Source organism: Andrographis paniculata, unplaced genomic scaffold (assembly GCF_009805555.1).
Source record: "Andrographis paniculata isolate CXL003 unplaced genomic scaffold, ASM980555v1 Contig32END, whole genome shotgun sequence".
Classification (NCBI taxonomy): domain Eukaryota; kingdom Viridiplantae; phylum Streptophyta; class Magnoliopsida; order Lamiales; family Acanthaceae; genus Andrographis; species Andrographis paniculata.
The window spans coordinates 6,342,536-6,369,390 of NW_026137565.1; the positions used below are offsets into that span (position 1 = coordinate 6,342,536).

The following is a 26,855-nucleotide window of genomic DNA, read 5'->3' on the forward strand; positions in this document are numbered from 1 at the left end:
TTTTATATTAGATGAACGTTTTCCATATAACACCTGTTGTTTTAAATCGCATTTACACCAATATTAAATTAGTTTAGAATTTAAATTATATTTTGTGGGGCGACCCGACCCGACCCGACCCGATTCTATTCGAATGCGGTCCGATTTAATTGATTTTAGCCTGCCAGCTAAGCTAGAGATTTTTTATTATATATTTCCAGAAGGCGACCAAAGATATTTTTGCAGGGACCGCGTATATGAACATACATACATACATACAGATAACAGCTCTGTACTGCAATCATGGAATCCTCTACAGTGTTCTCTGCTCCTCAATTCCCTTTTTCTCTACCAAAATCGCCTGGCGCAAATAGGTCTCTTGTCTTCAGTTCCAGGAAATCAACAGCTCCTCTCCAATGCCACAAGATGTATGTGCCTGGTAGGTGCGCGCATGGCTGCACAGCTTTTCATATTGGTTGGATATGAAATTTTGTAATTGCGTGCTGGTGTTCGTTTTTTTAGGTTTTGGAGAGGCATCGCCTGAATCTAAAGCAGCGAAGCACCTTCACGACTTCTTCACTTATGTTGCAGTTAAAATTGTCAATGCACAGCTTCAGGTTAGTTTAGATTTCTCTCTTCGTAGCATCCTCGCGAGCGCGCTCGATCCTTTATTTTCGGAGTCTCTACTCTCGATTAGCGATCAATAAGTGGTGTTTTTAATGAGTTTATTTATTAATACAGAGCTACAACCCAGAGGCGCATGCAGATTTAATGCAGTTCCTAGAAAAACATTCGCTGAGCGATGGGGATAGGTTCTGCGCTGAATTGATGAGGGAATCATCCAGACACAAAAGTTTAGGTGCGTAGTGTGCTTCTGATTATGAGCTTTACAGCATACTATTAGCACTCACCATGATTTTACTGTACCTTATTATTTGCGCAAACTGATATCTCTATTGTTGCTTTTTTAATGACATACAGCTCTGCGCATATTAGAGGTCAGTGCCATATCATTTGTGCTTCTCTCAAAACTCCAGATTGTTCCACATATGTTTTTTTTTTTTAACTAACTGCCTTCATATATATGCTGTATATGTTTCTGAACACAATGAATGTTTTGGTGTCTGACAAAAGGTTCGATCTGCCTATTGCAAGAATGATTTTGAATGGGATAATTTGAAACGATTGTCAACAAAGGTTAACCCATGCACACCACTCATCTTCTTCAATATATACATATATATTTTTATATATGTATGTATATGCATCACTTGCGTCATTTTCTTGTCTATGTTGCTTATGCTATAGCTGGTTAATCTGTGACACCTACTGATTGTGAGTGTTTTATGATAATAGCAGATGGTGGAAGAACGTAACATTAGATTGATGAGGGATTATGTGTCAGAAACAAGCACAACGTGAGCAGTAATGTTTTCATCTTCTCTGCAGCGACAGTATCGCTCTGGCGACTATCAGTGTGCATGTATTGTTACAAATATAGCACCGAACTCAAACTATAATGTATATACACATCTTGAGGGCCATTTGGAGTTCTCTTCATATTAAAATTAATAATGAATACTAATAAATTCCATATAAATATAGCATTAGTAATAAATAAGGGTCCCTTAGAACTCAGGAATGCCCCGCACACCACCATACACACATTTTTATTACCTTTATTGCCTAAATAAAGACCCAAAAAGGCTGCTCTATAAAAAGGAGACAAATCTGGTAAAATGTTTCTTGTGGATCAAATCATAAATGTTGCCCCGATTGAGAAATCAAAATTCGGGGATCCAATTGATATTGTGCAGGATTGAGGGGGCTAAATGGAAATACAGGGAATTGAGAAAGCTGGCAGTTTGGGACGGGACCTACCTGACCCATGGTGAAGGATGAAAGAATCTCGCCCCCACAAGCAATTGAAGTGTCCGAGAATCCGACGGCAAGCCCGAAGTTGACGTTTTTCCATAGCCTTGGTCCGTCTTCCCTCGACGACAGGGCAGGGCAGAGCATCCGTAAATCCATTCTAAACCCATATAAGTGGTGCTGCTACAACATGCCCAATTCCGCCCTGTCTGAAATCGTCTCATCTGGAGGTGCTAATGCGTCCAGTGACGACGATGAGGACGGATTAGCAAATGAATCAGGGTCTTGGGTTCCCGGCCGAAGCCTAATTAGCTCCACCACCCGAATGAGCCTTTCGCCGAGAAATCCGATGCCTTCTCCGCCGTCCAAATCGTCGTCAGCTGCTCATCCATTCTCGCCGCCGAACGGAAATCTCGGCGCCGAGCCCAAGAAAATGAGGAAATCTAATAAGAAGGCGTGGTATGGGAAAAGGACAACGCTAGGATTGGCGGTGTTGTTGGGAATTTTTTTCTTGACAAATTGGTGGATGATTTCCCGGATCCAAGAGCCTGCTCGTTTACGTGATGGCGTCAAGTTGAGGTTCTTGAAGAGGAACTCTTCCACAGTCTTCATCCGGGTATGTTCTTTTCTTTCCTTCTTTATATATATATACATATATATATATACCTGTTTTGTCAATGTTGTTGTGTATTGAATTTGTGGGTCAGCAAGACTAAAAGGTGTGAATATATAGAATGGATTTTGGATATCTTTTCAACTTCAGAAAACTGAAGCTGGCGACTTTGTGATCTGGAAGGACCTGTGAGATTTTTTTAGATGTCTGCATAAGAAAAAGCTAATAATGTAATTTACTCATATTGTTGCACCAGGACGTAGAATTGAAACTTTTTCCGGTGTTCGCTTATTTGGAAGCAATAGTTGATGATTAATGTCGCTGGCTGGCGCGGCCATTTAGTGTTAAAAGCATTTGTTGGACCTGGGAAAGAAAATTGATGTTCTTTATATTGACCTAAAGAGGTTCTTGCTATATCTTAATGCTTTTCTTTAACATTGCGTAGATGGAAGTTGAAGGAGAGAAGGCTATGCTTCACTTCTGTTTTCTTTTCAGTATATTGATTATAAGAGTTAGAGCCTGTTTTACTGTAAGATAGCTGGCAAATGGAAGTTTGTAGAAAATCTTGAGGGAAGAACTTGTTCTTCATCTTGAATCCAAGCATATTGGTTTAAACTACAATAAATGCTTTACAGAAGGATAATTTAACTATCTATTGTCAGTTTATGAAGATCATATGTACCCTTTTATCCATTCCAGTTTGCCGCGCACTTTCATGAAAAACAGGGTTGCTGGGTGCTTGGAATTAATTGATGTACTTTTGCATGTATTGTGTTGCCCTTCAGATTGGATGAGAATGTTGCAAAGACTTAGCTCATCCCAAAGTGATGCTAGTTTTATAGTTTATTTGTGCAAGTGTAGAAGGCAGCACACTCTTATTTTCAATTCCATGTTTTTAATATGAGTGTTATCCAATCATTATAGAATGTCTGTTTGTTTTATTATGGATGCAGGAGGAACTGCAAAAAACTGGTAGAGTGAAAAAACCACAGAAAACTATTTATGCGCGGCTTTTGGCTAAGGCTGCTCATGCTTTAGCTGAGGCATGTTCTCCTTTTTAAGTTTGATGGTTGTTAATTATGTTTCATGGAAATTTATGGTCTTTTTGTGTTGATGTTTTAGGGAGAGCGCAAGCCAGAGCCAAAGGACTTGTGGTTGGAACCTTATGCTCGGTCTTCATTTTGGACCCCTTGCTCCCACATACGCAATTGGGAACCAAGTGGTATCTCTCTCCCCTCTCTTTGTGTGTGTGTTTGAATATGCTACATGCCATCTAAATCCAGTATTTAATTATGCCTGCATTAACTTTTACAGACTAATGCTATCTTATCAATTGCAGAGGGTAAAAACGGCTATATAATGGTCACTGCAAATGGTGGAATAAATCAGCAGCGAGTTGCTGTAAGTTATCCATGTCTCTGATTTCCTGGTGAATCAATCTCAACTTTGAGAAATATCAATTTCATATAGTACTTCTCCTTCTAACCCGTTTTGTTGGAAGTATGAAAAATTCTTCGGTGATATTGCCAACAGGTTTGCAATGCCGTTGCTGTGGCTAGATTACTTAATGCCACTCTTGTTCTCCCCAAATTCATGTACAGCAGCGTATGGAAAGATGCTAGGTGAAGTACCTTTTAATTTAATAAAACTTCTATGAATGTGTATGTTTTATGCTGGACATTTTTAAGAATTTGCATCAATGCAAGCATACTTTTGCTGAAAATTACGTAACCAAATTTGTGCCTCCGAGCACATTATTCAGTTTTTCATAACTTCAGAGAGAACACTTGAGTAATTTTAATTTTTTATACTCCTTTCACCCATTACAATACATAATGCTACGCTAACTTGGCATCATTAGCCATACATTAAGCTATATTAGCATGTCACTCTCCATTTATTGTCAAGTTCTCTGCATGTACTTTTCATATGATATTCTAATGTTGAATCTGTGGCTTAATAAGATTATATCTTCTTTATCTTCAGCTGAAAGCTATATATTCACTCTAATTTTACATATTTCTTGTATGTTTCTGAGGGGAAATTTGATGGCTAAATTCTGTAATTTCTTAGTCAGTTCGGCGATATTTATCAGGAGGAACATTTCATCAACTACTTAAAGGATGATATCCCAATAGTCAAGGAACTTCCAGAAGAGCTGCGGTCACTAGATTTAGAGGCCATTGGCAGTGTGGTGAGATCTATATCGATGTAAAGTAAATAGGCGGTTCTAGTTTCCAACACTAAATCTTCAGATCATGTTGGCTTATACTTCAGGTTATGGACACAGATGTCATTAAAGAGGCCAAGCCTAGTTTTTACTTGAAATACATTCTTCCCATATTGCATCTTAACAAAGTTGTTCACTTTGTTGGATTTGGTAACAGATTGGCATCTGATCCAATGCCACATGAGTTACAGGTACTCTAGGCCTGCTAATTAATGCCATTTATGAATATAACCTTGTTTCTAATTTTCTTTATGCTACAATTTTTTCTTTCACTTAAATTTTCATTCTTTATTTGTCACTTTGTCTCCTAATTAAAGTACGCCATCTAGAGGCTTCGGTGCAGATGCAACTTCCATGCCTTGAGATTTGTCCCCAAAATACAAGAAACTGGTGCCATGCTTATTCGAAGGATGCGTCAAAATGATACGGGTTTGGGGCATTTGGACCCCTATCTTGTCGGTCAATATGCACAGTTAAAAAAGAAGGGAGAAAAAGATAGTCCACCTAAAAAATCACGATACCTGGCTTTGCATCTGAGATTCGAAATTGACATGGTTGCCCACTCTTTATGTGAATTTGGTGGAGGTGAAGAGGAAAGACATGAATTGGAGGCTTATCGGAAAGTCCATTTCCCTGCATTGGTGGAACAAAAGAAAACAAAAAAGTATGTGCCATATTTATAAAGTTTCTTTTTACTCAAGAATGTCAGCATGTGTTGGAGATTGATTACGTCTCTGTGCCGAGCATATTACTTACATGAGTCCTAAAAAGTGCATTTTTTTGTTGTTTTGAATATATATTTGCAGCATCTAATCAATTTTCTATTGTGAGCAATAGTTTTAAAAGATCAATATCATGCAGGCTTCCTTCCCCGAAGCAATTAAGGTCGGAAGGACTTTGTCCATTGATGCCAGAGGAGACTGTGCTGATGCTTGCCGCCCTTGGTTTCAACCGGAGAACCCACATATACCTCGCCGGTTCCCATATTTACGGGGGATATTCCAGATTGAATGCATTGACTACCTTGTTCCCTAATCTGGTCACCAAAGAAAACTTGCTCACGCCGGCCGAAATCGAACCATTTGGGAATTTCTCATCTCAGGTAAATTCTGCTCTATTCATTACCCTACCTTAATTTTCTGTACAAAACCTTGTAATGAGTATGCACAAGTTCATCATAATCTGAAAATTTCAAACTCTTGCAGTTGGCGGCGCTCGATTTCATAGTATGCACAGCTGCTGATGTATTTGCCATGACAGATTCCGGGAGCCAGTTTTCTTCTTTAATAGCCGGTTATCGGATATATTACGGCGGAGGTAAAATGCCAACCATACGGCCCAACAAGCGCAGGCTTGCGGACATATTCGAAAGAAACAACACGATAGAGTGGAAAGTCTTCGAGACTAGAGTGAGAAAAGCCGTTCGACAAAACAAACGAGTATTCTCGCGGCCCGTGGGAAGAAGCGTGTACAGATATCCTCGATGCCAGGATTGTATGTGCAATACAGAATAGAGTTGTGATCTTGAAAATTTTTGGTCAGGAGCATTCAAAATTTTTGTGTTTTTATGTTTGATTCTTTTCGATTTGTGGATTTGGGTCTTAGGACATCTGAGGTTCATTCATGTAACAAATTGTAAACATTCATTCATTGTAATTAAACAAGTGTTTCTTCATAATCTTTGTGCAAATGCTTGAGTTAACTAAAATAGGAACAAAGTGATGAATATAAACAAGGAAAAATAGAATCTTTGGCTCACCCATAGAGTGCCCATGAAGAAACGCAAATACTAAGAACAACATATCAGCACAATATTAAGAATAGGTCATTTATCTTTTAGGAGCAAAAGTATGTCTGGAAGAAGAAAATGATGGGAGTCTAGTACATAAGGAGAGTAGAGATTTGTGTAGCTGCTTAGTGTTTCTGAATGACGACGGAGTTCAAAAGTCCGGCCTGCTCGATTGTCTGGTCGAGATCAGTCAGAACCTTGGGAGGAAATCCGACAGTCTGCAGTTGATACGACCTCAATCCCTCGGGCCTGGACGCATCAATGAAGGCGCGGATATCAGCGATTGTGTGGTGGTGGTTGAAGCGTGCAACCATTCGGGTTCCATCGGCGAGCCTAAGCTGAATAGAAGTCGATGGCAGTGAGCTATCCACCACAAGTCCTCTGGAAGGGGGCGGAGCACTGAGAAGTGTAGCAGAAGCAGGATTTGATTCGGTAGTAGAGCTGCTTCCGAGAGTTCTTCCCACTCCTTGAAATGGAACTTGAGAAACATCGGGTTCCTGTAAAAGAAACCAAAAGTATAAGAAATTTCCCATTAATATATCACTTTGTAGGTTCAAACCTGTGAATTAAGAAGATAAGCCATTGCCGATAGAATATTACCGAGGGTTAAGATTATCGTCCATGACATTAACAGAAACTCTAAACCATGTATTTACCATACGTCATTTAAATTCACTATTTTAAGCTATTGACAGGACTCCCCAAAATAGGAAATGGTCGATAATAACTATAAACAATTGTATATATAAAGCTTGTTAATAGTTGTTTCATAGAAATCACATCTCTATTCCATTAATGAGAGAAAAGTGCAAGATATGACAATAGGAGGGAAGTCGATTCTTCAAGAAAACATGGCCCGAAAGTTAGCTTCAAAATGGGACTTCAATTGAATAACCATATAATGTTGATAGATACGGAATAAGAACAATATCCATCTGCTTGTACCAAGATGAACATATCAGGTTAAGACAAAATGGCTATGCACTTACAGGGAAGTTTTCATCCCTCCTGATGAGATTAACATGAACAGGAGATCTCCGATCAGGAGGTCCCAGCTCTTTAGGACACTCAGACTTTCTGATGCTCTGCAATACGAAAACATTACACAAGTCATTACATAAAAATGCATCAATTAAATCATTCAAGGTTTGACCCATTATAAGAATCAAACACCCTAAAAAAGAATGCAACTGTAAAACAACAATTCAGTTTCAATTAGCCCTTAAGTCTTCATCCCTGTTATGTTTATTTCCATTGCTTTTTACCTCAAGAAACTGAGCATTCTCAGGATCATCCATCCTCCTCAAAGGGCCATCATTAACAGTGAATCCATTTCTCCAAAAAACAATGTTGTGCACAACAGATCCTGGCTGCTGTGGAGCATTCTGTACAGTTTCACCTGAAAGCAACCTTCCAGTCCCCGAGAAGCTTCTCGAACTAGAAGATGGTTGAAAATTTTCCACAGGACCCTGTACTGCACCCAATTGTCGAGCTTGCTCAAAAATTGCATCAACCTCATTGTGACCTTGGGATGGATCTTGCACAAGCATGCCGCTGAAATTATTATAGATGAGAAATTCAGTAAACCCATAAGGGAAATAATCTCAAGAATGTTTCTTAGAACTAAAACAATCGAATATGTATGTATATATCCGTACTCCCAAATATTAGATACAGATCAAAATCAAGTCTTCAGATAACAACAAAATTAACATAAACAAGTGAATTTCAGACAACCACAGAAAGCAAAACCCAGCCAGATTTAAAGATAAATAAATATTCGTAATATGTAGTGTTGAGAAACAAAATACGACCTTTTCTCGCCACCGGTGTAGTACTCCTGAGGGCGATCGGAATCACTGTCGGAGTCGGGAGCGGATGGGCGATTGAGGTCGGAAAGGGTTCGGATGCCGCCGGGTCGGCTGCCGGAGGGTTTCTTATCACGGGAAGACATATTCGTGTGGCGAAAGAATCAGACTGTGATTCCACGAATATGTAACGAAGAAAAGAGAGAAACAGGAGCGAATAGATGCGTGTCGAGGGAATTTTATAGCGTATGTACAATGTAATTATTCCTTTCCTATTTTACCCCTCCACTGATTGGGCCATCCTCAATGACCCACCCATACATACTGTGGGCTGGCCCGCCACGAGGGTGGGTCTGTTGCGGATCACTTAATAATAATAATAATAATTTATTATAGTATTGTATTGTATTATATATTATATTATTTCGTATATAATAAAAATAAATAATTAATTATTACTGTAAATTAATTTAATAAAAAAATAAAATTTATAAATAAAACATTTATTAATTAAATAGACAGATGAAAATAAAACTGTAATCTTACCCGAACCCCTCAACCTCTGATATTTAGGTCGGTGCCCCTTTGCTCCTGATGAAACAGGAGCATATTTTTATATTTTTCTGTTTTTAATACAATGAATGTGTTCCCTTATATTTTTTTATTTTTAGTATTTGTAATTAATTTTTGAGAATTATGATAGTGCCATAGAAAATTACATTATGTTATTTGGATTTTTTTTTAAAAAAGACTATTGTTTTCAAAATGAATTTAAAAACATTCTCAATAATTTTTAAATAACATAATTTTTTGTAAATAATATTTATTTATGCAAACTATTTGAATATACTAATGTATTCAATCATTATATAATTGCTTTAAATAATAATAATAATGTATTGTTCTCAAATACAAAAAAAATCATCCAATTCAATGACAGACTACTATGTATAGACTAGTAATTAATAAATTCTAATACAAAAGAAGAGCACATTAGATGAGTGCGTCCAAGAATAAGAACTTCTGAGACAACAATGGGTAAGAAGCAATAAAACAAATAACAACCAAAACAAACCCAAAAAAAAAAAAAATGTAATGAGACAGATTAAATAACCTATTGATGATGATGTGGGGGCTACTAATTGTCATTGGGGCCATCACGATTTTGTTTCAACATTTTCCTTTGCTTTCTCCTTTGCTCGTGCAAACCTGGTGAGAATCACCACAGTTATTGTAAACTTGTAATATTAAAACAAAGTTGGATTGAGTGAAGAAGAATGCTGCAAGAAAGACAAGGGAGTTACGTTTCTTCTGTTCTTTCCTCTTCCTTCTTAAGTTGTCTAAGTTCTTTCGCTTTTCGGCAATCTCTTTCAGATCCAAGCATTCCTGAGAACATGATACCAGATATCAGAACTTGAGAAGAAAATTTCAGATAAGAAGATGCAGATAGGAACATGAAGTCTTGATCAACATTACCTCATTACTAGCACTCTTCAATGCCTGAAGTGGTTCCACACAGTCTTGGCCTATGACCACCAGCTTTCTCCTTTTGATTTGCTCTGATGTACTGCCGTCACCAGGTTTCTGCCTTGCTAGTTCTTCGAATTGTTGTTGAAGAAGAGGGGTCACACCAGCCTGCAAATGGTTCAATCAATCAACACCATTGAAATGAAAGTTTTAATTACAGAATCAAAATTACAAATCTGATTCACTTATGATTGGATGCACATAGAAGGAAAAACCAGAATTGGAACACCACCGCAGGTTCACAAATAGTCCTTTAGAGACCTGAATTCTGAGCATAATTATGGTGTATTGTCAAAAGTTATCCTTCGAATGAAGACTATATAGGAGGATTTCTAATATAATCTAGATGCCTGTTGAGAACTATTCAACCAGTGATCAAACATTAAATACTTCCAGCGCTAAAATGAAATGAATGCTTATTTTATATGAATATTGGCGTCTCCATAAGTAAATAAAATCCAAATAAAGGAAGCTACAACAAGTTCTTCAGAAATTACACAAAACCATGAATAACAAATAATATATATAATTATATATATATATATGCTACCCTCCAAGTTTTATTCCATTAGTACAGCTTGCTCATCAGTGAGAAGAAATGTTGACAAACAGTGTAGCAATTGATTAATTCATTTATGTAGACATGCTTAAGCTTTGAGTCTACAACTGATAAAATCCTGGAAAGCATATCTTTAATGATGAAGTGCACATGAAACAAACTGACAAGTTAAATAACTGATTAATAAATTGTCAACAGCGTCTAGGATGGAGAGATTTTACTGCATTGAGAGTGTGCATGAGGTTATTCACAGTTAGTGTGTGATAGAGCAAATCCATGTACTTACCCCAGCTAAATAGCGCCTTGAAAATGTTCGGGACTGTAGTGGTTTTGAAAGTAGTGTATTGAGCTCCTGAAATTTTAGGGAATGATATTCAGAACAAGGATGGTATTATATAAATAAAAGGTCATCCCTTTTATATCCTAAGACAAGAGATGAAAGTTTAAACAAAAGTGAATATAGTCAGATTATACCTGTTGCAACTTGTTCAACTGATTTGATTTGGATTTCTTTTGCCTGTATTTCTTAACTCTTTCCTCCTCGCTATCATTCTCCTCTAGAACAAGTTCAATGGATTCAGCATTTCGCTCCAACCAATTCTTCTCAGCCTTTTCCTGTGGAAAGTAGTTGCAAATGATGTTGCACTTAGTATCTCAATAATATATATTAATTTAAAGCAGAATATAAGATCACATAGTAACCAGATCCGCTTTTACTGAAGGAGGGTGGTGGCAACTAGTTCAACCTCGAAAACGAACTCTAGAGTCTAGATATGATCAGGCTCAGCAATATTGAGGTATTTTCAAATTAGACTATTCCAAACAAGCAATTATATCCAGAAAAAAAAAGGGGGGGGGGGCTTGAAAACAGACATGGGCTATTGCAGGGAGTTGTACTATTCTACGTCCTCCTCGTTTTAAAAAGGATATAATGATTAATTAGAAGAAACAGTAACCATTTGAGGTTTATCACCTGTGATTCCTTCCGCACAATTTTATCTATCTGATGTGCAAGAGATAATCGTTTCTTAATCTCCGGCAAGTACGAGGATTCAACAGGAAATCGTTGGAAGCTTTCCTGGGTGACACAGAAGTTATCAAGACATGTCAGCTAAAAAGTAAAACCAGACAAATTCGTGAAGTTCAGTCAACTTGCTTTCACATGCAACATTAATACATTATTTTAGTTCAGAGCATATTAATAAACCATGTCGAGAGCAATGAAGCACCGTGGACAACTTAATTAAGCACAAATCGTGGAAACTTCTCTGTAATGCTGCCCAAAAGCCCCCTTACAATTTCCATGCTAATCATTCATTGATAAGCACAAGAACGATATGCACAGATACAATACCAAAAAATATAGCCTATCACTGGCCTAGGAAGGACATTTCAGTCACAGTACAACGTAAAATAGTGCAAGGGTTTATATTGGTTATGCACTCTTGAAATAACTGCCCTACTTGTTCACAAACAACCATCAGGAAGGTCCATTAAAAAGATGAGAAGGGTGAAAATTTATCCAAGCATGAGTTGTCTTCGCTATAGCCAACAACTTGCTGCCTTCTTTAACTGGCATTATCCATATAAGCCTATTAAATAATACAACATTACATAAAAATTCATTAACTCATTAAAGTAGTTTCTAACATCATACTAACTCTAACTAATAAAGCACTAAATTATAAGTTCATAGTCACAGGATGTTAGCAAAGAATCTAAAGTTCAAAATAGCAATATGTAATTATCTCATGAATAAAGAGCTTTAAGTGGGAAGGCAAGTAAACTTAACAATATTTCTTACAACAGATAATTTCTAGGTAAGACCTAGCCTAAATGCTAAAGAGACATACTTTTGAGACTTTTTAACATTTTGTTCATAGACTTAAAACAACCCATTAACAACAATGCTACTTCTGTTCTCCTTTATTATTATTATTATTATTATTATTATTATTACTAATTTATTTATTTATTAATTTATTTATTTTGGGATAAGAAAAAGTAATAGATTAGAAAAGAAGAAAAAAAAAAAAGAAAGGAGGAACAAGATTCAGAGAGAAATACAATAGAGTAAAGACAAATAATAAGATTGGTAAGCCCTTGCACAGCATGCTTCAGAAAAATGGTTAGCCAAAAAAATGTGCAGCAAGGGGTGTAAGCAAAGCAGAGAGAAGGGCATTGACATAACATGGTGAAGAATATTAATCTCCAATTCCAACTGCCATTGGGGACTTGCTCCAAGGATAAAAGGAACGGCAACTTTAGAGTCACTCAACACAATTTCTGATTTTTAAGTTTGACCTTTTTCTGCGTTTTTAACACATTTCTTCAATGCTGAATTACCAATCATGTTTTTTCTTTAATGTATTAATCTAAAATACGAGTACCTTAGAAAAGGAATTGCACAGTGCTGCAAATCTTGATGCATCAGTTGGTGAGATTAGAGCAATGCTGCACCCATCACTAGAAGCTCTGGCTGTTCTTCCACATCGATGAACATATACCTATATCAATAAATCATTCTTAATAATTTATAAGAAGATAACCTAAAAGTGGAAAAATGGTAAAGACTTTACTTCAGCTGAAAGTGGAAGCTGAAAATGAACAACAGTTCGAACTCCTGGAATGTCTAGCCCTCGAGCTGCAGCATCTGTAGCAACAAGTATGCCATGTTCATTTTCACGAAAACGGTCCACTGACTGCATTAAACACAAAGCATAAGAGGCAAACCAAAGCAAAGCATCAGAGGAAAAGGTCTCTATCCATCAGAACAGATATGTTGACATCCTTAAAACATAAAGCAGGAATAAAATCGAATTTACTCTATTATAAAATGTCAAATTTCCAACATACAGGTGTGAAGTTGTATAGTGTAATTCAGACATAGCAGAGAGAAGTTATCTCATTTGGGTAAAAGCTTCCAGTCACATAGACAACTCCATAGGTAATTTGGTATAATGGTAAATCATGTAATAACTGATAACATTCTCAAATTCTTTCCGTAAAGGCATAACTCGTAAAACAAGGTAACTGTATTATATATCAAATTAAAAAATACAGTTAGATGACTTCCCTCTTCTGGTGGGTGAGAAATTAGTACCTATATTTCCGATAATCTATTGTAATCCTCAGTAATGTTGTAGTTGTTGAAATATTTCCACACAAGAATAAAATAAAAATGGCCTCAGATTAAAGCACATCAAGACACAATAGCATAGCTATGAAGATATTAACCTTCAATCGTGCCCGTTGCTGCATCTCTGAGTGCAGAGTCCATACATTTATCTTGAGAATACACAACAGTGAAGAAATGCGACGTAAAGCAGCTATTGAAGTACAGAAGACAATAGTGCGACCTTGTCCATGCACATTTAATATATAATATAGATAAGCTTCTTTTTCTTCTTCCCTACACCTGAAACCATATATCCATGTGAACCTCTCTCAATAAATAAATATGTACACATATATAGTATAGGAAGATGAAGTTATATAGTGAGCCAGAAAAGGAAGGAATGTGTTTTATAATGAAGTGAAGGGGTTTAACTCTAGCAGTAAAAGGAAGTTCACAAAGCATGATCAGCACAAAGACACAGTGATCCATATATTAATATATCAAAGGGAAAGAAGCATACTCAAGAACTGATTCCATGAGCTTGTTAACTAAAATAGAAGCATTTGTAAGATCCACAATAGCAACATTTGCCCTCATTCCTGCTCTTTCAGAGAGAGTCTCAATTGAATTAAGCTCATCTTTTTTGGCATTGAGAGATCCATGCTTCAACTTTTTTCGAAAATTAGCAGAAAGGCCAAGAGTTGCAGAGAACACAAAGGTTTGTCTTTTCTTTCTCTGGACATTTGCCACTGTCATGCAGCTCTGTGTATTTTGTGCGTGCTGGTCATTTGATTCTCTGTTTGTTGGAAGCATGTCAATTATAGATTGTAACTCACGAAAATGACCAGTCTCAATCATGCGATCAGCCTCATCCAGCACAAAAAATGACAAGGAGTGCAGCTGCAATTAACAAAATATGAACCAGCATGATACTTGTTTCAAAAGGAAATGTAACACCAAACATTTTAAAGGCAACTGGTAGCAATTTTGCTTCATCCTGTAGTCAATGACTCAATTAAGGACATTCAATAGGGGAACTCCTAAGCCAAAAAGATTCAATTATAAAAATAAAACAAAACAAACCAAGCAGAATGAAGAAGTCATTTAAATTGAAGTGGGGGTGTCAGAGACTCAGAATCATAGCCACCATGATGAAATCATGAAGCATCCAAGTGCATCTTTAACAAAAATTCTTATTGTTGCATTTTTATGATATGTCACTGTCCTGTTAGCATAATGAATTTCAATGACATCATGTTATACACAGGTAGTGTATGCCACCGTCACTCCTCTACAAATAGAAGTAAGCAAGGAAAGTTAGTGAGTACCTCTAAATGAGAAAAAGTAAGCCCCAACAATAACAGACATTTAAGTGAACTCCCCTTGAAATAGCCAACTTGGGGCCATGTTCAGCTTACCTCAACAAGATGAATCTCTCCACCTGACATGAGTTCCCACAGTCTCCCAGGTGTTCCAACTACAATTTCAGGTCTAGATTTTAAAAGCCGCTCCTGCTTCTCTGTTGACATTCCGCCAACAATAGGAACTACTCTAAGTTTGGTGCCTAATGCTGCCATCTTGAGATGATCAGTGACCTTCAGTGCAAAGAGACTTGTTAACGGACATATTGCATTAATTTAACTTGAAATAACAAATAAATAAATAAAATTATAAGAATTCGAAAGAGTTCTAGCAAACAAGAATTTGCTTGAACACCAAACAACACAACGAAAGAAGTAAATTCTCACCTGGAGTGCAAGCTCCCTTGTCGGCGTAACAATTAGTGCACGCAGGACACCATGTGGAGCTATTCTCTCATTTGCCTCTCCTTTTACTGTCAGAACCCTCTCCACTTTATCTTGTTCTTCGAGAAGCCTCTGTAAGATTGGCAAACCAAAGGCAAGAGTTTTACCAGATCCTGTCTCTGCAGCTCCAATCACATCCTGTCAAGCCAATAATTATCGTCATAATATGGCATCAGAAATAGATATTTTTACTTCTGTGTCCATTCACAGATAAGTAAACAACCTTCCCTTGATGAGCAGCAGCAGGAATACAGGCTTTTTGTATGGGTGTAGGCTCTTTAAATTTGAGATTGTATATTGATTTCATAATCATTGGATGAAGCCTCAGTCCATTCCATGCATAATACTCTTCTTCATCAATGGGATCCTCTTCACCAATATCATTATCCTTCCCATCAGTATCTGAAGTCGATTTTTCATATAGAATAACACACTATGTAAGACTCACTGAAACTTCAACAATATGAGCACTCTAAACAGATCATTATTAAAAAAGATTTTTCGTCACAAAATTATGATTGCTTAAATTGATGGAGAAGCCATAAACTTTTTCCATTAAGATGAAAATCATACCAGTGTATTCAGCACTTAGAAAGCTATTCACACACACGCATTTAATAATCAACAGGCAGTAGCAAATAAGATTATATGGAGTTAAAACTTTAATCTACCAACAACTTGAGTAGGGGACACAGTATCTTGAAATAGTGATATTATCAAAAAAAAATTCTAAACAAAAGACAAGCTTTAATTATACTAAAGTAAATTATCCCCAACAAAGGCCAAAATAGTTGAACTATCAATATCATGTGTTTGAGCTTCACATAAATTTCCAGATAATTATTTGTTTTGTAGTCATTGAAATTTATGCAGCCAACTGCTATGAAATGAACAAACAGAAACTGAACAAAACAATCACACAAAAAATATCAGCCTATTGTTTTCAACCACAAATTTCATCAGTTTTTTTTGTCTAAGAAGTACGCTATTGAAGTTTTCTAAGGGAAGACCTCCACTATAACTAGTGGAAAAGCCCATCCAAAAGGCCATTGAATTTGAATTGCAAAAAACATTATAGGCTAACCATTATTAACGGTAAAATATATTGATAAATTCACTTGTCCTGAACGACTACAAGAAGAAGAAAAATGAAAAAAATATAATAAATGATAATACAAACCAGTAGTCTGCTTCGCTTCTTCGTCTGCACTAGCATTCTCTTGATGATCATTTCTCTTATTATTATCTGTTTTCTTCTTCTTCTTCTTCTTCCTTTTCGGTTTTCTGTCCTTCTTCTCATCATTCTCATTCCCTTTACTTTGTCCAGCTTCAATACCATGTTCAGTATAAGGTTCACCACTGGAGCTATCATCAACATCACCTTCATTTATCTTATGTTTCTTCGACTTTGTTTTTCTTTTCAACTTGCTCGTCTCATTTTCTACATTGAGACCAGGAATTTCCAACCCATACTCAGATTCATCAATCTCCTCAAGACCAAGAAATCCTGCATCGGTGAAAAATTGAGCGTTTATGAGGAAGATAGCACGTGTACGATTGAATTGATTTCAGATACATTCGTGCACAAAGTTAACATTTTCCCTTATCTAGACTCTACTACAGAACGCATTGGTTGATAGAAACACAAAATTCATAGTAAATCAAATGAATGTAAGCAACAAAAGTTAACATATATTAAATCAACCTGTCAACCAAAAAGATGAAAAACAAACAGATAAACAAGCAAGAAACAACAACAACTCGAAAACGAGTAAGACAGTTCGCCTCTAATAACACAACTACAAAAATAAAATAAAATAAAAAGTGACCAACTAAAATTCCAATAAAAGATTCCACACAATAGCACATATTATTAACAGAAATTTCTCGAAAATACCTCCTTCGAGTTCGTTGGAACCCATAAAAAGAGAGAAATCATCCTCGCCGCCATTACTTTCTGGAAGCGACGAGCTCCATGGAAGTGAATTCAAACGTTCAAGCTGCTGCTCCGACTCAACCCAGGCTCGTTTCCTTGAGCTTCGCTTGGTTTTCTTTCTCTCAGAAGAGCCTGCGGACGCCATTGTCGACATGGGAATGCGAAAAACAAGCTACTGATGCTCCACGGCGGAACTCCGTATAGTTTCTTTCGTGGGAGTTCCTGTTCAGAGAGTTAGAGAGTCCGACTTGGGCCTAATTATTTGGACTGGTATCGTAGATTAGGCCAAAAAATAGAATACAGCTGCCAGGGGAGCAAAATAACCCTAATCACAATCTAGAGAAATTAGTCACCGGACTTGAAGCAAGAGCCTAAACCGTTATGATTTGTGAAATTAGTTATTATTATTTTAAGAATTGCTACTGGATATTTTTCTTGTACAAATTTCGGAAGATTTGGTGAGACCATAGATGAACAAGATTGGGTTTAAGAAAGAATCCAATTCTCGATGCGCTCTGGCCTACCTATAAATTTTTAAGACCTAATATTGACTGGGCTCAACTTTTGGGTTAAAAAATTCAGTTATACAATAAAGCGGGTACCTTCCTTAATTTATATATTGTGTAATATCTGTATTTATTGATAAACATATCAAATAAATATTTGTTTTATATTACAATTAAATAAATACAATATTATTCGTTATAATCCTGTATCCAAATTAACATAGACCAATCGATCCAATCCATTCTATTTAATGGGCCAAATCTAACCAGCTTTTATATGCTTGGGCCCAGCCCAGTACAATAGCCATTTTATGTTGGATGCAGCCAGATGCTTATATTTTAAATAAAGATAATAATTTTTATATTATATGTTATCAATAACATAAATCTAAAATTAGACACAGTAATATATATATATATATTTTAAATACAACCCTTCTTTCTAAACCCTGTATTTTATAAAATTAAGATCAACCTTGGCCTAATAAATGTAGAAATAAAACTTAAAAAATTATGGGTTACGCCTACAGATGGAATTACTTTTTAATGTTGAATAAATGGAAATTTTCTTATTAATTTTATTCAGTTTCAGTGGTGGTATATTGCAATTAGAAAGGAGTTGGGAATGCAGTACCAAATAGTGGGGGGCCAATTTTTGGTTGCCCACTTCAAAAGGTTTTAAAAGCACTCTGACCTTAACTTTTCAAAGTGATGAAGCATCTGCTGATCTGACTGCCTTTCCATATCTCCCCTTCATCACCAGCAACTTCCTGGAACCAAAACAAAAATGGATTACAGACGCACCAATCCTCTTAAATACACATTTGATGGCCAACTCTTACCCAAAAGTCCTGCCGACGACACCAATCATTGCGAACCTCAACGTGGACAGGGCTCCGAGTCATCCTACAACTCCAGCACAAGCACAATAGCAGGCCTCCAGGTTGTAGCCGACTCCATGCTGAGGATGGAGCTCGCACAGCTGGAAATGATGAAGAAAAGAGAGGCTGACTGGTTGCAGGCACAGCTGAGGAGAGCACGGGTGGAGAATGAGATTGCTCAGATGATGTTGCAGACACAGTCCCAGATTGCTTCATTTGTCCATCATCAGAAGAAGAACAATACACGGCCTTGATAAAACTGTAATCTGCAACAGAGCATGTACTAGTTTATAATGTTAGATCTACCATAAAAAAATGCGGTTCTAGTCAAGAGCCTGTGTCGAACTACTTTTCATTTCTCCATTGATAAAACAATAAGCATAGCCACTAAGGAGAGTGGCATATTCATGGGATATTCTATCCAATAATATACTTATGTATGCCTAATCGTCTCATTATTACGGATGACTGCTTGTTCTCTGTAAGGGTAAATCCTATAAATAGTTCACACTGAAATTTTAAAGAAAGTCGAACTGAGGCTTCTTTGAAAGAGGGTTGGGGCTTCGCCGGTGGTTGGAAAAATCGATAATGGCCATTCTCCTTTTATGTGCGCTTTCACTGTATTCCACAAGGGGAGGAAACAAGCTCTCTTCTTCTTTGTTCTGTTCTCGTCCACGAATGATCTAATTGTACAACAGGAGAAATTAGAGATGTTCCACATCAATGAATTGAAGCTCGCTGATGGAGCAAGACATTATTCATATAGACTTGATGGTACCTTTGATGCCCAACGCCTTTCCGCTTGTTGACAGACATCTCTTATGTCGCGGCCGGACAATCTGCATGCAGAAATATGAATTGATGATAAGTAAAACATAAATAAAGGGTATCATCTCCCAGCTTCACAGCTTCAAACTAAGAAAAGAATAAAGTAACAACTCATCTTCAAGTTTGATTCAATCTCTCAAACTTACCCTTCAGTAGCAGTGGCAAGTTCAGCTATATCAGATTTTGTCAACTGTTTTGCATACTGAGCTATTATTGCTTCACGTGTCTGATGATCCGGCAGGCCAAAGATGATCATAGAATCAAATCGGCTGAAAGGAAATGAATGGCAGGTTAGGAGACAATGTTGAGAGAATTATGTGGTGCTAATCAGGCAACAAGAAGCAACTGTGAGTTACCTAAGTAAAGCAGGATCCAGGTCCTGTTTTCTGTTGGTTGCAGCAACAACCACTACTTTCTTCTCTTGCTCGAACCCATCAATCTGAGATACCAAAAATCTAAAAATGAGAAACCAAACACTTTATCCTATTAAATCATCACCAATTTTATCATAACACCACCATAAGAGAATCTTGTACACTTTCTGACAAAGAGGAATATATAGAACTAGGCTGGGAAGTGAAACAAGCAAGAATAATAAAACTATGTATTCAAGAAAAACCGTAGCATCGAAACTGTAATGCAGAAGTGTAATACAAAAGCCTTCAATAAAGAAGAGGAGAGGTAAAACCAAATAATATATATAAGCCAATGCCACAGATTATTCAAAAGCAAGGGAGCTACAGCAGAAGGAACACTAGAGATGTATTGCAACTTAAGAATTGGAAGCACAGTTGGTAGGGGTGGTAAATATTTCTTTTTCAGCCTCAATTAAGTTCCTATAATGGTTGCCAAAAACTTGTTCTAAACAGGGAACCAAAGATCAAATGTAATTGTTCCACCAATCACAATGTAATATTTTCTTGTCACAACTGGAAAGACTCGATTAGAGTTACCTGTCGTAATAAAACAGAAAGAACCCTGCGTGTTGCTTCATGTGTGTCAGTATCACGTGCAGTAGCAACAGAATCAACCTACAACGAACCCGACAAAACAAATGATAGGTTTGCAAATTTTCAGCAGATGATGGTTTAAAGCACATATGACCTCCATCTGCAGTTAAATTACCTCGTCTAGAAAAATTATTGCGCCATCTGGAATATCATTAGCTAGTGAAAACACCTTCCCCAACAAACGCTCACTTTCACCATAGTATTTAGACATTATAATCTCCAATGGCACATATAACAGTGGGACACCCTGTCATAAAAGGCAATGAATTTTCATTTAACATTCTTTTCCCAAGCGCAGAAACCATCCAAATACAGAAGAATCATAAATAATGTTAAAAATCAAATCAATGTGCTAGATTGAAGAGACAACAGTACGTACTGCCTGAGTGGCAATTACACGAGCACAAGATGTCTTCCCTGTACCTGAAACCAAACTCACTCTGTAAGAACTTTGCCAAGGTAATTTTGATTATTTCATAATGCTCAACACTTTCACATTAGTGGGGGGAAAATGGTAGTACTTATTCATGAGCAATTATCCCGCCCAGATAAAATAAAACATGACTTAACTAGAAACTGAGTACGCGGTGGGCGCAGCTAAAAGTTGATTCACGACAATGGAAGAAAGAGCAAGTGCGCTTTGGACTAATTGTGACAATGACCTGAAGCCTAAGCTTATTATTAAGTATCTCAATTCTTTATTTTCTTATTTGATTATTTTGAATAAATTGTTAGGTTGATTGGGCTAGGCCCATAGTAGTTTTGCCCTAGTATTTAAGTATTATTTTGAAACATTATTAGCATTCTGATTTCCTTGAGTTTCACTGCTTCGGCTTAGTCGGGAAGAATAGTTCTTCTTTGGTTATCAATAAAGTTTAGTCTTTTGGTTCTCTTAAGTTCTCGTGTTATCAGAAACAGACAAATATCAAAACTTTGAAGAAACAATAGAAACTAGAAGCACACGCACAAGCAATTTCACTAATACCTTAACTTCAGAGGAATCAAAACTTACATCAACAATTCAGCATAATATGAAAATAGCAGCAGCATGTGTAATTTTAATCAATCTGGAAACTTAACTCTAAGAGGCTATTAAGAACATACATCAAACACAGCACAGAGAGAGAACAACACTTTCAGAAAATTTGGGCATTTGTCACAATCAGCCAATCATTATAAACTATCCCAAATAAGTCACCTAAATAGAAGATTAAAACAATAGAGCTTATGCCTACTAGTATGCAATTAAAATGGTGCTAGATAGATTTAGAAACAGATCATTTATCAAACTCAACATAAACATAAAAATGACAAAAATCGTATTAGATTAATGTGAAAAATTAAGTGCCAAAATTTCCTAATGCAAATTTTAAGGAGAGAATATGCAGACATATGATATGGTAATACACACAGAACACAAAATTTCAGTGTTATTCAAATGTCAAAAGCAAGTCAATTCACCCCACAATAGATTCGAGCAGTTTACCGGGTGGGCCTTCAAAAAGCACTGCACGTGGTCTGTTTGACTCAAACTTGCATCGCGTGCCACGAGCAATATCGTCGTACACGTCAGGACTCTTTAGAGCAAACAATATGGTATCTTCTATTTCCCTACAAGATTGAACAATTGAAAATTATAAGAAATATGGTTGCATTCCCATAGATTACAAGAGATCAAAGAAAAAACATACAATAATAAAGTATTATACGAATTCAAATATATTTGAACAATTGTAACGGAACTAAGTAAATGGACACCAACAATATTTATGACGTTAAAAATTCTGGCTGATTCATTCAAAAAGCCACAAGTTGCATGGACAAATATAATGGGACCTATACATATATCAAAAACTCTAGAGTTACCAAATAAGTGGAAGGCCAAACCATCAATTCACACAGTTCGTGGACAGACCTACTGAAAAGAAGAAAATATTTTTTACTGGCATTGAACTCAATATGTTAAACTTCTCTACTACATGGTCAAGTAAACAAGGATTGGCACCAAAGAGCTACAGCCCACACCTCTTTTGATTGTCATAACCAGCAATATTATCCCATGATATATCCACTTTTCCATGTTTGGCACTTTGTAGTTCGAGCCCATAAACTCGAACACCCATTCCCTCCAAACTAGATATTGTTTTGTTGATTGTCGGGAGTCGAGTAGTATCTCCCCTTGGCTTAGTTTCTAAGCTCCTCGATTGCCCAGAAATTTGTAAGACAGTTGCCAGCGCATCAAGCTCCTCAAAAGTGAAACTCCCTTGCTTCATGAACTCAATTTCCTGCATATAGGCAACCTTTCATTACAATCACAACACTAGTAGAAGGACGATCAACACATTATAGTCTGGAATAAAATTAAAAAACTGAGGGAGAATTATTTAGTTGTAAGAACTGACTGTTTTATCAGAGCTAATGAGTGGTCGAAACAGGAGAATGCACAACTCCCCATTGTTCACATTGTTGTCCTCTGGTTGAAGTTGGAGGGAACTTATTTTATTTTGAGTTTTTGGGCGAGTGAGTGTCAATTGCCAAGCAACTCCACTGAAAGAAAGAAAAAAAAAAAAGATTACTAAGAGGTACTGCAGTTTACAGCATAGAATTAGAAGATCCAAGTATTATGCTCCAGAACAAAAATATAAAGTGTACTAACTTTAACTAGAAATAAAGGACAGTTGCAAAACATATCACATAGAAACCTGTCCCAAGCTCGCAATATCATGTCGGATCCAACACTACTGTCTTCAGGTTTAACCCCAAGGCGTGAAACAAGGTTTGTTATTAGAAGCGGAATTTCACAAGCAGCAGGAACTTGAAATCTGATTCTCACCTAATCATGAGAATATGTCAGCAAAAGCTCCTTCAAAGTTTAGATGTAAATAGATACTGAAGAGGCTTCATGATATGGCTCACTGAAAGGTAATAAATTTTATAACATCTTCATAGAGTTCTGAACTCAAAGTATAAATGTAAATAAATATTGAAGAGGCTTCATGATATTGCTCACTGAAAGTTAAATTTTACAATGTCTTCATTCTGAACATGGTAAGCACTAAGAGAGGGAAGAAAATAGAAACCCTACAAATAACTGGAGAACTCTACCAACCTTTTGGCCCTTCACAGAAACTATAAAACGAGGATAAAAACCAGTTTGGCCCCCTTTGCTCCTAAGTATTTCTTCTAACCGTGCCTTCTCTCTTCTTGCTATTTCATCCAGATTCTGATTAGATTCAGAATGAGGAATTTTCCCAGTTTCAGGTGCAGATTCGGGCTGTGGGGGAGTTTTAGCAACTGCCTACAAATAGAATTGTTTGAGACTACATCAGAGCAATTCATCTTCCAACAAATAAGTAAGGAACTTATTGCATGGACCAATACATTACAAGTTTGGCAAGAATTATGCGCATGTAGGGTTGGGTGGAACAATCAAAACCCAATCTCTGCTTGTATTTGCTCCAAAAATTATTCATAAATTTCAAGCGAACATAGTAAGTATAACTTTTCATCCTCTGGATCTTTGATCATGAGATTTCCAGACATAATCTTAGTGGTAGCCAACTGAAAGCTTGTGACTTAACATGGTGACCTTAGACTACAGATCTGCTTAATGAAGTGGAATTTCAATGAGATCAAAATTCATTTTCCTTATTCAAATAAAATGAGGTGGTAGATATCCAAAGGAATCTTACCAAAGAGTTCTGTTAAGTGTCCCACATGGATAAAATGTTGGGAGCTCCTCTATTTATAAGGATCACGGGCAACTCCTCTCATTGCCAATTGGTTTTGAGATTGAATCACAGATCTCTTGTTATTCTTAACATGGTATCAGAGCCCCAGAGCCATGAGTGTTCATATTGAATATGATATTGATCCTAGTTAGAATTCGATTTCGTGATGGATATCATCTTGAGGAGAGTGTTAAGTGTCCCACATCAATAAAATGTTGGGAGCTACCCTATTTATAAATATGTAATAAATTATGATGTAAAATACATTTATGTAAAATGTTTATAATATATATATATATAAAGCAAACTAGAAAACAAACACACACATTAGGATCAGGTCGAATATATTATTTCATTTTTTATATACACAAAAATTGACGTTACTTTACTTATTTTTAAAAGAGAGTCAAGGCAATTCCTTTCATTGTCAATTGATTTTAAGATGGAGCTTCGGAACCTTCTTTAACAAGTTCCAACAAGGACGCATATGACATGCAATTTTTGCTATAGATGGCATATTATGCCGCTCAAGCTTTCCGTTCACATTGTAAAGGCACGTATCTCCATCAAAAAAGTGAGTCGCACTAAACACAAGAATACATCATGCAACACAACCATTTAAACCCTTCAGTGTGTGAGGGCAAAAATGAAGTATCGTGGGCTGACCTCATCACTATCGGCATATGCAACATCTACCATTCCAAAACCAAGCAATCCAGCTAAGGCCATCTGAACAGGGAGTTTGTGAAACTCTTTTGGTTCTGATCCATATGCTTTCCGATGCTGTTCAAATCTACCTGATCATACAAAATTTTAAGTACACTGGTGCATGAAAAAACGATAAATCATTTTCCAATGCATAAAACGAAAACTTCTAAAATATTAGAGGGGTGGAAAGAAATAAACAAGCATCCTATCAAATTGTTTCAATTCAGAAGACAATAGAAACAATGTACATGATGCAGTTGCAATTCACATGTCAAAAAATGCAATTTCCAAAGCTGTCAACCAGTAAATATCAATAAAAAAATAATACCAACCATCTTGACAAATCCCACACAGAGCCACAAAGAAACAAGACCACTGTACCTTTCCCCTATATTCCATTTTTGGAGGGAATTACTACATCGCTTCCAGTAAACTTAAGGTAAGATGAAACCAACAGATCATGCAAAAGACTACTTTGAATCCGCCCCCGAAAAAATATTTATAATGTCAGAAGACTTCTATGTTCTCTTTGAGAGTTTCTTTTTTTTTTTTTTAAGTTTTTATTTATTTATTTATTTATTTAAATATACCCATTTTATTGGTAAAACATCTCATCCAAGAGGATCTTAAATTTTTGGTACATATCCCCGGGAATGATATATGCTGAGTGTGTAAATAGCCTTCAAATAACATACCATCGCGACCAAAAATCCTAACAGAAATACAATCGTTAATAAACAAACACTAGAGCATTCTTTAAGGTATCATCCAGTCAGAAATACATGATGTACTGTCATAAGATCGCATAATCGTGTTACATACAGAATTCCCCGTCAACCCAATATCGAATTAAGTGAATTAATTGTTTCTTTGGAGAAAAAATCAGAAATAATAACGAGGACAACCCCAAACGAACGAATTTGCCGCTCAATATACATAGTTAATCATTTCCGTTCGATGTGATATCGGCTGAAACCGAAATCAAACCTTTAGAAAATAATATTCATATATACCAACTATACGATTGAAAGCAAATTACGAGATGTTAAACAAAAAGAACGGCCTCGAACCATTATACACTGACAGCGAGGGGATGAGCTGGAAAGACGGAACGACGGGGAAACGAGGGTTTAAGGCTTTGACGGCTGATATCGCTCGAGCAAGGCGCCTAATCGACGACATAGGAGCAAGGCCAATCGCTTCACGTAGCAGAATTTTCCCGAAGGTAAGAGTCTGGTTCGCGCTTCACTGCTTCACACAGTACGCCTCCGCATTGCCAAATCAACGACAGCTTATTGTACTGCGAATTTATACCCTTCTTCGTGAGAGTCGGTGAATCGTACGAAATTCCACTTTACGCCCTAAATTTATTTATATTTCGGCATTAATCCCAATATGAAACTTTGCCTCCAAGTAAGTTCACACCTAATTTTTACATAATGAAAAATAATAATGATAATAATAATATTAAAAACAATAATAACAATTTTTGCATATTAAAGAATAAAAAATATAATATATAAAATTAAATTATTTTATTTTTGAATAATTTTAAATAATAATTTAGAATAATAAATAGGAGTTTATGAAAAAAATAATAATTTTATTATAAAATAAAAATAACATAGTTACTAAATAAAAAAATAGAACAATTATTTTAAATAAACATAAAAAAAAATAAAAAAAAAAAGACCGAAGGACTAATATTTTTTACTAAAATAAACTCTAAAACCAAAATAAGAATATACTTTAATTACATTTATTTTTTTAACTAATTGTATTTATTATTAAAAATATTTTTAAATTTATATAATTTTATCATAATATAATCATTAATATTTAAATATTAATTTAAAAAATAAATATAAAATCTTATAGCAGACAAAAGATAGTATTTAAATAACAACAAAAATAAATTTAAATAACAAGTATACTACTCAATTTTATTTTTATTT

The 26,855-nt window shown here is 36.1% G+C and overlaps 6 protein-coding genes across 14 annotated transcripts; 3 read left to right on the forward strand and 3 right to left on the reverse strand.

The window, feature by feature from the left end:
- The first annotated feature begins 237 nt into the window (after positions 1-237).
- LOC127247279 (chaperonin-like RBCX protein 1, chloroplastic) lies at positions 238-1,523 on the forward strand. 2 transcript variants are annotated; one of them, XM_051269067.1, is made up of 6 exons: positions 238-418; positions 502-596; positions 721-838; positions 961-977; positions 1,114-1,176; positions 1,336-1,523. In XM_051269067.1, exons 1-6 carry the CDS (start codon positions 283-285, stop codon positions 1,399-1,401), a joined length of 495 nt encoding a protein of 164 aa, XP_051125024.1. In that variant the 5' UTR covers positions 238-282; the 3' UTR covers positions 1,402-1,523. The 2 variants fall into 2 exon arrangements, with proteins under 2 accessions (XP_051125024.1, XP_051125025.1); XM_051269068.1 differs by having other exon boundaries at positions 244-418; positions 1,339-1,523.
- Positions 1,524-1,717: 194 nt separating this feature from the next.
- On the forward strand, positions 1,718-6,384 carry LOC127247277 (O-fucosyltransferase 15-like). Of its 3 annotated transcripts, none has more exons than XM_051269065.1 (10): positions 1,718-2,467; positions 3,418-3,507; positions 3,587-3,686; positions 3,804-3,865; positions 3,998-4,086; positions 4,538-4,658; positions 4,742-4,885; positions 5,024-5,358; positions 5,556-5,796; positions 5,900-6,384. In XM_051269065.1, the coding sequence occupies exons 1-10, from the start codon at positions 1,868-1,870 to the stop codon at positions 6,206-6,208; spliced, it is 2,091 nt and encodes a 696-aa protein (XP_051125022.1). In that variant the 5' UTR covers positions 1,718-1,867; the 3' UTR covers positions 6,209-6,384. The 3 variants fall into 3 exon arrangements, with proteins under 3 accessions (XP_051125022.1, XP_051125020.1, XP_051125021.1); XM_051269063.1 differs by having other exon boundaries at positions 2,352-2,467; positions 3,418-3,436; XM_051269064.1 differs by lacking the exon at positions 1,718-2,467 and having other exon boundaries at positions 3,460-3,511; positions 3,591-3,686.
- Positions 6,385-6,392: 8 nt separating this feature from the next.
- On the reverse strand, positions 6,393-8,506 carry LOC127247278 (plant UBX domain-containing protein 4-like). The gene is made up of 4 exons (XM_051269066.1): positions 8,298-8,506; positions 7,749-8,037; positions 7,473-7,568; positions 6,393-6,980 (listed from the first exon to the last, which is right to left on the reverse strand). Exons 1-4 carry the CDS (start codon positions 8,435-8,437, stop codon positions 6,609-6,611), a joined length of 897 nt encoding a protein of 298 aa, XP_051125023.1. The 5' UTR covers positions 8,438-8,506; the 3' UTR covers positions 6,393-6,608.
- Positions 8,507-9,242: 736 nt separating this feature from the next.
- LOC127247183 (DEAD-box ATP-dependent RNA helicase 13) lies at positions 9,243-18,643 on the reverse strand. Of its 4 annotated transcripts, none has more exons than XM_051268921.1 (17): positions 18,585-18,643; positions 18,437-18,512; positions 17,198-17,458; positions 16,481-16,807; positions 15,524-15,702; positions 15,244-15,438; positions 14,914-15,090; positions 14,016-14,395; positions 13,615-13,795; positions 12,957-13,079; positions 12,768-12,884; positions 11,351-11,455; positions 10,852-10,992; positions 10,664-10,729; positions 9,768-9,926; positions 9,596-9,677; positions 9,243-9,500 (listed from the first exon to the last, which is right to left on the reverse strand). In XM_051268921.1, exons 3-17 carry the CDS (start codon positions 17,388-17,390, stop codon positions 9,430-9,432), a joined length of 2,496 nt encoding a protein of 831 aa, XP_051124878.1. In that variant the 5' UTR covers positions 17,391-17,458; positions 18,437-18,512; positions 18,585-18,643; the 3' UTR covers positions 9,243-9,429. The 4 variants fall into 4 exon arrangements, 3 of the variants coding, with proteins under 3 accessions (XP_051124878.1, XP_051124876.1, XP_051124877.1); XM_051268919.1 differs by having other exon boundaries at positions 17,198-17,539; positions 18,585-18,641; XM_051268920.1 differs by lacking the exon at positions 18,585-18,643 and having other exon boundaries at positions 17,198-17,539; positions 18,377-18,494.
- LOC127247185 (uncharacterized protein At4g22160) lies at positions 18,498-19,176 on the forward strand. The gene has a single exon (XM_051268925.1). The coding sequence runs from the start codon at positions 18,530-18,532 to the stop codon at positions 18,875-18,877; it is 348 nt and encodes a 115-aa protein (XP_051124882.1). The 5' UTR covers positions 18,498-18,529; the 3' UTR covers positions 18,878-19,176.
- Positions 18,960-26,224, reverse strand: LOC127247184 (uncharacterized). 3 transcript variants are annotated; one of them, XM_051268923.1, is made up of 15 exons: positions 24,859-24,978; positions 24,154-24,419; positions 23,848-24,064; positions 23,571-23,759; positions 23,164-23,294; positions 22,864-23,008; positions 22,487-22,746; positions 21,948-22,072; positions 20,841-20,884; positions 20,577-20,708; positions 20,405-20,482; positions 19,808-19,890; positions 19,598-19,720; positions 19,402-19,462; positions 18,960-19,306 (listed from the first exon to the last, which is right to left on the reverse strand). In XM_051268923.1, exons 3-15 carry the CDS (start codon positions 23,968-23,970, stop codon positions 19,142-19,144), a joined length of 1,659 nt encoding a protein of 552 aa, XP_051124880.1. In that variant the 5' UTR covers positions 23,971-24,064; positions 24,154-24,419; positions 24,859-24,978; the 3' UTR covers positions 18,960-19,141. The 3 variants fall into 3 exon arrangements, with proteins under 3 accessions (XP_051124880.1, XP_051124881.1, XP_051124879.1); XM_051268924.1 differs by lacking the exons at positions 23,848-24,064; positions 24,154-24,419 and adding an exon at positions 25,985-26,224 and having other exon boundaries at positions 24,859-24,989; XM_051268922.1 differs by lacking the exons at positions 23,848-24,064; positions 24,154-24,419 and adding an exon at positions 25,971-26,224 and having other exon boundaries at positions 24,859-24,989.
- Positions 26,225-26,855: the final 631 nt, after the last annotated feature.